General features: G+C 44.2%; 1 protein-coding gene across 1 annotated transcript in view; it reads left to right on the top strand.

Moving 5' to 3' along the window:
* LOC122156524 (collagen alpha-1(VII) chain-like) overlaps positions 1-11,454 on the top strand; it is a gene marked incomplete at its 3' end in the record, with an annotated part of 45,509 nt that extends 34,055 nt beyond the window's left edge. Inside the window, exons 39-55 of the mRNA XM_042811294.1 lie at positions 19-90; positions 687-746; positions 1,622-1,657; positions 2,165-2,245; positions 2,960-2,995; positions 3,773-3,817; positions 3,938-4,009; positions 4,384-4,415; positions 4,528-4,567; positions 5,138-5,179; positions 5,996-6,049; positions 7,148-7,186; positions 7,486-7,521; positions 8,379-8,504; positions 9,505-9,624; positions 10,945-11,067; positions 11,338-11,454. Coding sequence (XP_042667228.1) covers positions 19-90; positions 687-746; positions 1,622-1,657; positions 2,165-2,245; positions 2,960-2,995; positions 3,773-3,817; positions 3,938-4,009; positions 4,384-4,415; positions 4,528-4,567; positions 5,138-5,179; positions 5,996-6,049; positions 7,148-7,186; positions 7,486-7,521; positions 8,379-8,504; positions 9,505-9,624; positions 10,945-11,067; positions 11,338-11,454 — 1,131 coding nt within the window. The remainder of the gene's footprint in view (positions 1-18; positions 91-686; positions 747-1,621; positions 1,658-2,164; positions 2,246-2,959; positions 2,996-3,772; positions 3,818-3,937; positions 4,010-4,383; positions 4,416-4,527; positions 4,568-5,137; positions 5,180-5,995; positions 6,050-7,147; positions 7,187-7,485; positions 7,522-8,378; positions 8,505-9,504; positions 9,625-10,944; positions 11,068-11,337) is intronic.
* Positions 11,455-14,387: the final 2,933 nt, after the last annotated feature.

Raw genomic sequence — 14,387 nt, 5'->3', positions numbered from 1 at the left:
GGTTGTTTTCATACATAGGGAGATATTGGACCAACAGGGGCCCCAGGACCACAAGGAGACAAAGGAATACAAGGAGACAAAGGAGAGAAGGTAACATACTTGCTCTTGTTCTCTGAACATTTTCAAGAGAGGGGTAGGTGTGGCACTTAGGGATGTGGTTTGGTTTTTAGATTGATGGTTGAACTAGATGTGGTCATTTCCAACCTTAATGATTCTATGACTCATGTCTTGAGTTTGGAAGCTGCTCTTGCAAGACACTGCATCATCTCCCCTTGCATCTTGTTTAGAACCAAGCACAACATTAGCAAATAATTCCCAACAGTTGTAGCAAGGAGGAGGATCAGGCTGGCCCTTTTGGGACTGCAAAGTGATAATGGGTTAGAGATAGCTAACAATTAATATGGCACAGGGCATGCTACCATGAATGAAGAGTGGAGTGGGATAGTGTCTCCACAACTAATGAAAGGCAATTGAAGAATAGTAGCCAAGGTGTGCAAATTTCAGATGGGGAAATTGAGACACTGGGTTTCCCAAGCCATGTTTCAGTGAAAGTTGTCTCTCCACAATAGCATCTCCTAGAGGTGGCAAGCAGTGTGTTTGGGAGTGGAGAAGGATGTGATAGCTATACAGAGGAAGGTGAGACTGACAGAGGGTTTACACTATGTCACTGTCATTGATTTTTTCAGGGAAGTCCAGGTTTTGGCATTCCTGGTCAACCAGGGCTGAAGGGAGACACAGGGGACAGGGTAAGTGGGGCAACACACTGGGTGTGAATAGGGAACTGCTAAGGAGACAAATCAGAAACAATTTCTCAATCACCTCCATGCATATGAGCTCAATGGCTGTCAGAAGGCCAGTCATCATCAAATTAATACCACACTGATAATGAGAAGCTGAACTGTCAATCTGTCTTTGGTGCTCCCATGCTGATCATGTGTTAGGGAGCAGTCTGCACCCAACTGTGGAAGGCAATGCAGAACACTCCTGACTCTAGAAGAAAGCATGGAAAGTCAAAGATCATCTGGGAACTCTGTGGGGAACAAAATTTCCAATGGCTTTGTGTCCTGACATGGTTTAGTGAGCATGATGGTGATGGGCTTAGTGACTGTTGGACTAGAGGTTCCTAGTGATCTTTTCCAACCTTAATTATACTATGATTCTATGAAAGGAAACTTGACCTTTATCTTCCTGACTTATGTGTCAAAGGTGCAAGAATCTGGTGGTTCCCACTTGTGTTCACTAATATCTAGTGAGGGTTGAGTTTGTGTTTCCTCCTATGAGAATATTAATAGTCCATTTTGATTTACTCCAGCAATGACTTGTAAAATTCAGAATCTTTGAGATCCCCACCCTCTATCAAAGTCAATGGTTTTAGAAGTGGTGAAGACAGATGCATCTAGACAGTGTGTGCTTGCAGTAGCCCTTCCTCTCCTGGGACACCATATGGTTTCTCCTTCTCTGCATCATACTAATCTTTTCCATCTGCTAGTACCTGCAATCAAGGAGCGGCTTTGCAGCATTAAGTCTGATGCTGACCCTTTAGATATGGCAAAGGACCCTTATCTGAAATTTTCCTACTTGGTTACTCTGACCATGTGACTAATAGTGTCTATTTCTGCAGGGAAACGTAGGCTTGTCTGGCAGACCAGGTTACAAGGTGAGTACATGATGCAGTGATTGCAGCACTGTTTCATGACTGATATCTGTGTCACTCAACATAACTTGAGTCAGTGAAGTTTTATCTTTGCTGTGGGAGTAGAGTCAAGATGTGAGGGGCATTCAAAAGCTGAAAAGTTTGAATAGATCCTGCTTTGCTGGAGTCTCCATGTGACGCACAGAGCCTTGCACAGGTAAATAATGACAAGATGACATGGCAAAGGGCATAAATTCTACAAACAGTGTCTTGTAGAATTTATGAGCAATGGCTGCTTGTGGGATCTGAATGGGCCAATTTTAAGATGGATGTTTCCATCCGAGGCCTGCTAAGCAAAAAAGCAGAACACAGCCTTTCCCAGTGCAGGGTAGATACTCTGAGCCCAAACTTCAGCCAGCAGTGTGGAAGCAATTGCACGGCCATTGTGCCAGGAGCCTGTCCCGTGATGTCTAAAATGACAGCACTATGAAATACACAAGAGGAACGTAACAACTGCCTTGCTTTCTTTAGGGGGAAATAGGTCCGAAGGGAGAGAAGGGTGAACCAGGATTACCTGGGAAACCAGGCAAGACCGGCCTAAGAGGTAAAGATGTAAGTAGAAGCTACAGGTGGATGGTTATGCTGATACAGACTGGGCCAAGCCAACAACCCTAGGTTATGCCCTTGCAGAATTAGGAGCAAGAGACAACATGGGACCAGTCCATCTTACATAAGTCTGGCTGGGGAGGGGAAGAGACAAGTCTTAGCCCAATAGTGGCCAGCAACATGAGTCTAGGCAGGCTGCCTCAAATTAGGCATGATGGGTTGTTCATCAAGGGATACACCTTCTTATTTGCTCTGTCTTTTCACAGCGAATGAGAAGATGGATCCTTTTCAGGGTATTTTTCAGGCTCTGTTTTGGGGTGAATTCTCTTTACCTTTGGTCAAAGTGAAATGAGCACACGGCACCATAACTGACTTGCTATTCAACATGGTGAGCTTTTTTTGTCGTTGAATCAGTGTTAAGTACAAGAACGACCATGGTGTCACACCAGCCCTGACTATTTTGTTTTTACAGTACAATAGATCCCTCTTTCAGTCAATCAAGGTGGCATTCCCCAAGAGCTTCATGGTGGGTTCAGGTAAACCTCTCCTACCATTAGTCACTGAAGACTTTCCTTTAGTCCAAAGGTCTGAGTTGATGCCTGAGCATCAAGTGGAATAGGACCACCAAGAGAAGACTTGAGAAAAAAAAAAGGAAATTATAGTGAAAATAAAATGGTTACAAGGCTAAATGTAACCTAGCATTTTTGCATTGTGTTTTAGGGAGAACCAGGGAAGAAAGGCATCTCTGGGATGAAGGTAATCAGGGGGATTTCCAACTCTTCTGGGGTTGTGTAGGTGCCAAAGACAACAGCCTCACTCATGACTGCAGTGGGTACAGCAGTGTAGGAGAATGGTAGCACTTAGGGTGAAGTTCCTTGTAGCCCAGAATCTCTTCTCCAGTTAATTAAGCATGAGTTAGTTGAGCAGCATCTGCAAAACCTGTCCCTTTGATTTGCTTTGAAGCCAACTCCTACTTTTTTTATTTTCTGTTGCCTTGCCCTTGAATTACATGAGACTATGAGAAGACTACTCATTATATTTCCTGTGACTTTATTTTGTTTCAGGTTTGATTTTTCATCTTCTAAAGCTAAAGGATGAAAAAGAAAGGCCAAAAAGAATCAAGTCATGTTTCATTTGGGAGATAGTTCTTTATGCTCAGCAGCAGAAAGCAGATTACAACAACTCACAGTGGGGTCTGGTGGAAATTACTCCATTTCCTCCATGGATATGAGTAGTCTGATGTTACCATATACCTTCAACTCCATTTACTCCAACACTAGGATAGATCCAAAACATCAACCCTGGTTAATTATAATTCAGATCTCCATAGGGCTGTCTTGGTACCAACTTTAAAAGCATTAATTCCAAAGAGGAGACCTTAGATGCTTTGGAGCCATTGGAATAGTAGTAGGGCTTGGTTCTCACCTTCTAAAATGTTTTCTCTATGTGAAAGTGCAGTAAAATTAGTACCACCAGTGAAGGTTCAGGCTTGAACAAAGAAGGCTTTTTAAAGCTTCTACTTCTCTTTTTCAGGGAGAAGCTGGTGCCCCAGGAGAACCAGGAGAGAGAGGAATGAGGGTAATAATTGTTGTTATCATAATTTTCTGCCTCGGTGAGCACTTTTCTTGTTTGCTTCCCTTTTTGGAACTGCTGGATGTGTTCTCTTTCTGATAGTTTCTCTGAACCTTTTCTCATTAGGGTCCACTTGGACTCCCAGGACGACCTGGAGAGCAGGGGATAAAAGGCGACCCAGGAGAACCTGGAAAGGATGTAAGGCAAATCCTAAAAGGGCAGTTGCACCTATGTTCTGTCTGATCTCCCTCTAACAGCTTAGGAAAACACTGGTTAACAAAGGGACAGAGATCTTAAGGATGTGATGCTTCTAAACTCTGTGAAAATGAGCAACTGAATGGGAGAGAGAAAGACCCTAATGAGCCTACCTGCTGAGGAAGAGGCTACAGTCACACCCCTTATTAAATATCAGAGTTCCTCTGCAGGAGTGAGGGTGAATTCCAGATTTTATTAGCTTAGCTGCTCAAGGAAGGGCTTGTTAGTCTATTGAAGGCTGTGCCAGCTAGAAGATGCTGAGACTCCCCTCCCCTGCCACAGCTTGTTCTCATCCTGCCTCTCTCTCCCCTTCCTAGGGAATTACTGGAGAGAAGGGACACAAGGGTGATTTCTGTAGGTTTGCACATTCTCATTTATAAACTTGCATGATAGAATGTCTGTTTGGTGGCTAAAATGCTGAATTGTACCACTCACTCTTTTTATGGGGGTATTGTATCTTCACAGGGTATGCCTGGGCTGCCTGGGACTCCTGGAAGTATTGTGAGTATTGCCTTCTTCTGCTGACTTATGCATTTTATATTTATGCATCAGGAAAGGGACATGTTGATGATTAGACTAGATGATCTTATTGGTCTTTCCAACTTTAAGGATGCTTTGATTCATTTTTGAGATTTATCATGAATCCTGGGTACCACAGGGAACACAACACACTGCCAGAACATATAGTTTATGCTGTAGAGCAATTTACCTCTTAGCCTTATCAGAAGAGATAAAGCAGTACAGCTAGTTCCTCTGCATGTGGTCAAATGAATGTCACTCCAAATCATTTATCATTGGTCATGCAAGAAGCTCATGACACAGAAGAGAATAAAACCTGGCTGTGAACTTGAACTTTGGAAACGTAGACACAGATACCAACATCACAACCACCCTGAATCTCTGATACATGAGCAGGAGGAGGATTCACTGGCTCCCTTTTGTTTTGAGCCCAAACACAACATGCTCACATTGCTGGTCGAGCTGCTGGCTTTGTGCCTATGGTTTATCTGGGATAAGAAGCACATGGAGATGAGACATCTTCCTTCACCAGGTTTCTTCCATCTTTTGCAGATGTCTTCTCTGGAGAATACCATCGCCCTGAAAGGGGAAAAGGTATTTTGCTTAAAAATATTTGTCTTGAAGCTGAATGTGTAACTATTTTGCATTTCTCAGATGTTGCGTGGCTTCATTACTTTTATAAGACAAAGTCTGCAAACACATCCTGAAACTCTCAAGCTCCATAAGCAAATTCTTGCTGTTCCCACCTTCAACAGCAAAGCTACTTCAAAATTAATGTATCGCTTTTGAAGATTCCAACAAAAGGTGAACATCAATTCTCCTTCCAAGACCCTTGTGTTTTTGCAGGGCAAACGAGTTAACTCAGTAATTAGGGGAATACATTCAGGTTCTGAAGTTCGCCTGTTTGGCTTAATAAGATGATTTGGATGCCAAAATGACTCCGGTGTTTTTTCTATACAACAAGTATATTGCTATTACAGAAGCTTTCTTGCTATAGCAATAGCTCTGCTTCTGAGTGGGTAAGAGGAGATTTTATCTAGTGCTTGAGTGGGTCCTATTCTATTGAATAGAATGGATCCAGCACAGATGGAAGCATCAGTGAAGGGCAGTAATGGCATTATTAACCAAAGTTGTTATCAGGGAAAAGAATCAATAGAAAAGGTCTCAGGCATGGGAACTCCTCTCAGGGACCTAAATAGTGTATTTCGAGTGAAGAACAGAGATACTCCTGATTTTTCCTTAATTATGTGAGTCAGTGAGATAGTTGGAAGAAAAGGCTGGTTGGTCCATGTGGACGAAGATTTGGATGTTGTTAGTCTAAGGCCAGTACATGGGAAACACCGTAATGTGCAGTGATCACTGTGAATTTTAGAGGGGATAAAGAACTAATATGTTCCTGCTGGCTTACAGGGAGATCGAGGGAAGGATGGTTTGAAAGGTGAAAGAGGTCCTCCAGGCCCAAAGGTATGTTCTCAGATGTATGGAAGGATCTTTGCATTGGTGCCGTTGGGTTGGGTTGGCCAGAAGGGAACACCTATCTCAGATCTCTTATTCCCCAGAATGCTGGGTTTTTCAAAGTCATGAGTTGGGCTTGTAAACTTGTGGTCACAGTGATGCTGTAGTTCTACAATTCCATATGGTAAATATACAATATTTAGGCAGGAAGATGTTCAGAAGCCGGATGAGATATACTTCTAGGGCCTTCCTGATGCCCTTCATTCCACCGGAATCTGTCAATGCAGAAACCAGATTTCAGTGAAATGAAGCCCATCATAGAGGCAGCTCAGCTCCCGGTCTCATCAGAGCTCCTTCCCCTACCAGGGGAGATCCAAAGCTGCTACAGCTTATCTGGCATTTCATCCATGTCAGCAGCCCAGGATCACTCACCTGAAGATACACATCATGATGGATGATGGCAAGGAGACACAGACGGCCCCATAGACAACCTGTCCTTGGGACTTGCATATGGAAGTCCACACTTAAACCTATCAGAGACTTTTGACCCAGATCAAATGTGGTAGTGTGAAGGACCAGCAGGACCACAGCCACCTCTAAAGGGGACCGCCAACCTTGGGAGCAACTTACCCATCCTCTGCCTTGCTGCCATCTCCACACAATTGCTAATGTAGTGGCAGCATTGGTGGCAGTGAAGGACCATCCAGATTTCACTGTTTACATATTAGGAATGGCTGAGGACCAGTTTTCAGGTATCTGTCCCTCCTTTCAATAAAGAATTGCATAATTCTGGTGGGAAACATTGCTAATTCAGTACAAAACACATTCCCCCAGCCAAGGAGATGGTGCAAAGCTCCATTCCAAGAATTTTTTTTGGCAATGCCCTGGTCCATCCCTGCACTATAAAACACAACCACTAGCTGTGTCTGGTGGGAGGGGAAGGAGCCAATTTATCAGGGTGGGTTTTAAATCCTCCTGTGAATCAACAAAAGGGATTTGTTTGGGGTAATGGAGCAGGTTAGCAGCAAAGCAAGGGCCAGATTTCTGTGACCTCTGCTCATTCTTGATGCCAGTCATAAGTAATGAATTGTTCTTGTTCGTTTGAAGGGAGAGCCTGGTCCACCAGGAAAAGGAGTGGAAATGAAGGTAAGGAAAATAAAAACTACAGAAGATATTAATGTTGGAAACACCTTCCCTCTGCCTGTGTTCAGGATATCAGAGGAGACCTTATGAATGCACCAGGCTTAGCCATCACCACCTGCAAGACTAGCTCCCTAGGTTGGAGTGGAAAGATATCACTGTGTTCAGTCTTTTGAGAAATGCCATTTTCTTACACCCAGTGCTTCCCAGAGCACTGAAGTCAGGCTCCTGCTCAGAGGGGGACGTTTCTGCTGCTCTTTGAGTCAGAGCTTTGGTTGTATTCTTACACTTTTTTCTTCTTTCAGGATCTGGAGAGACTTTTTGAAGAAAATGGTATCAAGGTAGGTAATGCTCTGACTTTCGTTCTGATAAGATTACTCTAATAACTTTTCTACCTATCCCCTGTGGCCTTCTGGAGATGACATGTGCACCTCCCAGTCCATCACTGGCACTCACAAGAAGTCAGGGTTATTAGATTTCACTTTACAACTTCCCATGTGAATGTAACTTCTTCTTGGTCAGCTTCGCTCCTGCTCCATTATGGGGTAAATGGGGGCTTTGAGGCCCATGTGAAATTGAGATCTTAGAAAATACCCACTTAGAGCTTGGTGCTACCACTTGGCTTAGCTTGTATGAAGTGTACTTCAGTTCTGCATCTGCAAAGCCAAGAAGAAGAGAGCCACAGGGCTCTGTTGTACATGTTGGTCATATTGTCTATCTTTAGCATGAAGTTGGGGTTTCTCCTTTGCTGATAACCCAAATCACAGTGTACACACTTTTTAGTGTGTAATACAGCCATGGTGTCATTCCAGTCTCATGGCAGTCAACAAGCTCAGTAATTGTGATGAGCCCCAGCTTTTAGTGTCTCATTAACTACACCTTTATAGATGAGCTCATCGCCATCAGCTCCTTATTGTAAGCCCTGGAGAAGTAAGTAAGGGAGATGAGGATCTGACTTATCTAATCAAGTGTAGGGGGATTTATTTGGAATGGAGAGAGCCATTGCATAACTTCCATCAGTCAATTCCTAGATGCCCAAGCCATAAGCACTTACATTTAGATCAACTGCTGGCACTCAGGGCCAAATGCTCTGTTACCCTCTTGGAAACACATCAGTCATCATTCCAGGTTGGCTATAGCACTGTTATTTCTTGGTGATGGGAGAGTGACAATAAACTATGGCCTCTGTTGGTTGCAGCTGGCATTGTTGAAGCACCTCTCCAACGCGATCCTACAGGAGGGGCTGGATTGGCTGATGCAGCACTTGGGCAGCTCTAAGACCTCCAGGAGAAAGCAGGCATTTCCATACACACCCAAACATGGTGTGAGTATTTGTCATCTTCAGGGCATGGACAGACCTAGAAGGAAATGAGACAATGAAGGCTTCAAGGTCACCTCAGTCATCCGGTTTATAGTGACTTGCAGGCATGTTAATCTGAAAGAGGCTAAAGGCTCACACCAGGAAGGTTTGTTGGATTGGAATTGGGATTTGGAGAGCAAAGCAGCTGAAAACATAAGAAATGATCACAAGGTTGGCTTCAAAAGTAAAGGACACGGAATAGCCTGGGTAGGAAGACTTGGGATCCCACTGAGATGCATCCTAGAGTCTTGAGGGAATTGGCTGATGTAGTCACCAAGCCACTCTTGATGATATTTGAAAAATCATGGTGGACAGGTGAAGTCCATGGTGACTGGAAAAAAAGTCACTGTGCACCCATTTTTAAGAAGGGTAGAATGGACAACTCAGGAAACCACAACCTGTCAGCGCCAACCCTGTGCTGGGGAAGATCATGGAGTAGATCCTCCTGGAAGCTATGCTAAGGCACACGTAAGACAGAGGGGTGATACAGGACAACTAGTAATAATGGCTTCACCAAGAATAGGGCCTTCCTGACCAACCTAGTGGCCTACGATGGCATAGCTGCAGCAATGGACAAGGGAAGAGCCACTGATATCATCTGTCTGGACTTCAGTAAAGCATTTGACACAGTCCCCAATAGCATTCTTCTCTCTAAACTGGAAAGAGAGTAGAGGTCAGTGGCTCAAAGTCCAGATGAAGATCAATGACAGGTGTTGTCCCTCAGTACTCTGTGCTGGGACTGATGCTATGATTCCGTGATTCTATGAAATGGTGAGCAGGGACTGCTTATTACTCTCTCCATCTTGGTAGAGGAAGACCAGCATGTGGGACAGAGACTGCTGGAGTGCCAGGGTGATGGGCAGAAACAAGTCATCAGAATCTGTATTTTTTCATTTGTGGTTCCTAGAAGATCGTGTTTGTCATGGTCACACAAAACCATGTTGGGTTTTTTTTGATGTTGCAGGGTTCATTGACAGTTGATAATTCCCATGATGTCCTGACCAGCACTGGGGTGACAGAAGAAGCACAGAGTCTGGCAGTGGACACTCCATTTAGGGTGCTGGTGTCTGAAGGACTCCCTAAGGTGGGAACAAGCAGCAGAGTTCATGAGGTATAGTCATAGATCTGTGCTCTTGTCCATTCAGTTTTCTGCAGGAATAACATCAAGAGCTCACACCTCTGATGCATGCCAGAGCTTCCAGTCCATGCTCCAGTGATGCATTCTGCTCATCCCTCATCCTCCTTTCCCCTCTACTCAACAGCTCCTTCTTGTCCCTGCCATGACTCCATAGCTCTCATTTGCTCAAGTAACCGTGCTAATTTCTAGGGATAATCTAATTGCCTACAGCCTTGGCAATTGCAAGTAACAGATAATTTGTTGTTATGGAAATTAGGAATTTACTAGTGATGTTATGGCTCATCTCCATCCTGGACCCAAGTTCCTGTATGTTGCAGTACACATCCAGGAATAAATATAGAGAGCTGTATCCAGGCTACCTCTCATAGCTGCAGGACAAGTCCTGGGTCATAATTTGCCCATAGTAGACAGTCTTATAAAAGATAGTCTGGAAAACATCACTGGCAGCTGTGGTGAGGCTTTTCTAATCTTCTCTTATGACAGTCAAGCAGTGACTCACCATAAACCCTTGTTAGTCATGGGTGGAAATATTGTTTGTAGTTGGAGCACAAGAGATGTGGGAGTTTTTGGAGCCAGCTCATGGTGAATTTGTCTTTCTCTGTGGTTGGTTCAATGATGACCTGTTGCTCAGGCACTTAGGGTAAGGCAGGCTCATCCTCACTCTGCTCCAGGATCTTACTGTGATCTTGCTTTTTCAGATCACAGCAACCAGGATGACAACATTTTAGGGCCTTGAGGGGGAATGAAGTGTTCACCAATAGGTTTATTTGCATCAGAGGTACCAAGAAACCAAAAATGAACAAATACCAGCAAGCCTGGAGCCAGATTTGGGATTCAAAGACACCAAAGCTATGACAATAAGGAAGTTTTGTTCATCTTAATGATCAGGGTTTTTCATAAATGTTGTCACTATCTCTGCCACTATGAATGGGAGTATGGGGTATAATTAGATGGCTTGGGCTGTTTGTCCAGGACAGGGTGGGAAGGAGCTGAACGCTTCTTTCTAAGGACCTGGTTTGGGGTTTAAGGTGAGAAGAGACAAAACATTCACCTCAAAGCCCCTGAGCAGCCCCCTGACCCACTGGGGATCTTTGTTGGATGCCACAGCCCAACATCATTGGCATTTCCCAAATAAGGTGCAAGAGAGACCTTGGCAACTTGATTCTCCAGGTTTGTCCTGGGCCTCTAATGAATGGCAATGTGGGTAAAGCAGTGTGTTGTGGATTAGGTCTTGACGTAGAAAAGCAGTCACTTTGTTCTCCGCAGGGTCCATCTGTTGATGGTTCTGACTCTGAGCACCAGCCCCTGGGGAACACTCCTGAATCATTGGAGTCTGAGGAGAGAAGGAGGGAGGGAGACTCAAAAGGAACAAATATGTCTCTCAGCAATGTATGTAAATGCCTGTTCAGTGACTTTTAATTACATTCCTACTTGTGCTGATTAAATAGATGCAAAGGGATTACATTCTGAAGAACTTGATTAGACAAACCCTTTGCAATATTGTGGATTCTTCCTCTATTTTACTGCAGTGAAAAATTAATTTAGTGAAAGGATAAGGATTTCTGCATGAATCACTTTCAGTACCTGAAACTTTGCTTTCCATGTTCCACTCTGGTAATCATTAAGATTATGCTGTATTTATTCCATCACCTTCTGCAGAGTTTCTCTGTGCCCTCACCACATCCAGAAGATGATCTGGAAGGAAACTTGTCCATAGAGCTTCTCGAATCCCTGGAGGAAAGAATGGAAGGACAACCACAAGAGGACAACAGACTTGTAGGTATTCCCCAGCAGCAGTAGGTCATACTAGGACCATTGTGGAGATCAGTGATAGACTGGAGGAGGCTGGGATGTTCATCTCACACCCACTGCTCTGAGCCCTGGAACAGCCCCCAAACACATCCACAGAGAAGAGCACTGCTTGGACATGGGGTCTGGGCAGGATGCTGTTGGCCAACTGTGTCCTTCATATATGTCAGGGAATCCACTAGAACCCTTGATAAATTTTCTTGGAGGTTAATTACACATTTTGATGGGGGGAAAAATGACAATTTCAACAAGAGGAGATTGGAATATAACAAACTTTGTGGGTCAACTGAGACAAAGTGACTGTCCCAGAGGAAATGTTGAAGGGTGACACAGCTCTTTTTCAAGATCTGTGAGACATTTGTCTATTAAAAAACTGAAGAGATGAGTTACTGAGGGACAGTAAGAAAGAGAGAGGCTTCTTCCATAATCAGGAGGTACAGCTGCTTTAAAAGTCCATGTTCACCCTCTAAGTTGTGTTATAACATTTGCAGCAAAGTTATAGGGTACTTTGAGGCTGATAGCAGTTATCAGAGGTGAGCTGATGAGCAATACATCTGCAAAGATGTGGTTGTCTGAGTCCTAGCATCCAAATTCACTATTTCTGCTCTCCCAGATATTCAGTTTCTTCCAAGAGCCCATGTCATGCCCAACTTCCATCTACCAAACCCAACATCTTTTTGCTTTCACATCACTGTAATTATGAGAGCAGCGAGTCATGCTGGTAGAGACATAGGTACCCCAGAACCATGTACTGAGTGACACCAACCTCAGTGATGAAGAGAGGACAAAGGCAGTCATCTGGTGCTGTTTTAACACATCTCAGGTCGGATACTGGGAAAAATTCCTTTTCCAAGAGAGTGGTCAGACATTGGATCAGGCTGCCCAGGGAGGTGGTGGAGTCACCATCCTTGGATGTGTTCAAGAAACATGGAGATGTGGCATTGAGGGTCATGGTTTAGTGGGTATAGTGGGGATGGGTTGGTGGTTGGACTGGATGATCTCAGAGGTCTTTTCCAACCTTAATGATTCTACAATTCTATGATTTCAATATAATGTCTTCCCATTTGAGCCACTGACTGCAGTTCTCTGAGTGCGATCATCCAGCCAATTCCTTATCCAGAGTCCATCCTTCACATCCACTCTTCTCCCATTTGATGACCAGGATGTCATGTGGGACAGTATAAAACATTTGGAGACAGGTTGCCTACAGCCTGAACAGAAAAATCCTTTGAGCGTTTGCTTACAGCTGCAAGCACTGTTTCTGCTATGAACAGCATCCAATATTTCTAGGAATAGCCATGTGGGAGGTAGCTTAAAGTGGAGAGGCTCTGTCAAGAGGAAATCTTGCTCTGATTTGAATAGTTTGCTGGAAAGTTGCCTCCTCTCCTACTGCAAATTACCTCTGCACAGACTCACAATAGTTGCAGCAGCCAGGAGAGGGCTCCCAGCACAAACTCACAAACGGAGCATTCACACGTGTTTGTGTGCCACAGTGCATGCAATCAGGAGCATGCACAGTCTGTTTCCAGCAGACAGGGAATCATAAAATCACAGAATCATTGAGGTTGGAAAGATGTCTAAGATCAACAAGTCCAACCATCAACCCATCACCTCCATGTCCACTAAAGCAGTACCACATCTACTCCTTCCTTGTACACCTCCAGGGACAGTGACCCTTCATTTCTAATGGCTGTAGGACCCTGGCTGAGGTAGGAGCTTTGTAGTGCCCCATTCTCTAAAGTAAACAGATCTCAGACCCTATGGACCTGCACCCACAGCCTATGAATTAGACCATCCCAAATCTGAAGTTGTGGACTTGAGTTATGCTGGATGCTTCTCATGAGCAACCTCATCGCATTTGGATTTAATCAATCAGACAGAGCATCTTCCACCTTAATGAAAAGGGAGTGAGCCCTATTGGTCTGTTTTAAGGGAACTAAATGCATCTGTGTGAGCAAACACTATGACCATGGCACTGGGAAGGAAGAGAGCTTTGGGACCAAATGTAGTGCTGTCTTCAGTAATTAGGGGTGTCATTAGTTCAATTAATCCCTACATCTGGGATTACATCCCCTACATGGGAAGCAGAGTCGCAATCATTTATCACCAGGGGCTTATTTATCACTTGAGACCAACGTTGAGATGCTCTTTATCCAAAAGTTAGCACTTCGGGTTTACCACCTGCTCCATTTATCCCCTCTGTCCTCAGGAAGAGAAAAAAAACATGGCCCATAGGCAGGAGCCAGGAGCAGTCTTTCTCTCCCCACAGCACAGATCCCCACAATGCAAAGAGAGCAAAATAAGAGCCGCTTGTTTTCCCGTCAGCAGCAGCTGCAATCACAAATTTTACCTGTTAAAAGGTTCACAGGGCCCCAGAGAGAAGCAGTCTGTAATAGCCCAAGAAGCTTCATCTCAGAGATGCAATTTCTGACTGGCAGGAGTTAATGGGGGAAGCAAATTAACTGATATAGAGACAGGATGAGCCCTGGTACACATGCCCGTGCAAGAAGAGGTGGGAGGTGACTCTTTCCATGGGTGAACCAATTCTTTGGCATTATGGGATTGGACAGGTCAATCCCCTCCATCTCTCAGCCTCAACTCACTCGTTTTCAGAGTTAATACAGATAAATGCCCCTTGTTTTCTCCGTACGGATATACCTTCAGTCTCTCTCCTTTTTTTTTTTTCTTTTTTTTTAAACCTGATGTCTTCATGCTCTTTGCTGTTTCTCTCTTTCTTTGCAGAACTATTTCTTCCTCCTCATTTTATTTCCGTTTTTCTCTTTCCAGAGCTCATTACATCAGCTCTTTTCCTTCTGCTTTTCTCTTTTCTCTTTTCTCTTTTCTCTTTTCTCTTTTCTCTTTCCCTTCCCTTCCCTTCCCTTCCCTTCCCTTCCCTTCCC

The sequence above is a fragment of the Centrocercus urophasianus genome, unplaced genomic scaffold, assembly GCF_019232065.1.
Source record: "Centrocercus urophasianus isolate 14NV4802_14NV808 unplaced genomic scaffold, USGS_Curo_1.0 seq_1262, whole genome shotgun sequence".
Classification (NCBI taxonomy): Eukaryota; Metazoa; Chordata; class Aves; order Galliformes; family Phasianidae; genus Centrocercus; species Centrocercus urophasianus.
The sequence above is the reverse complement of the archived record's forward strand: the minus strand, read 5'-3'. Positions and strand labels throughout refer to the sequence as shown.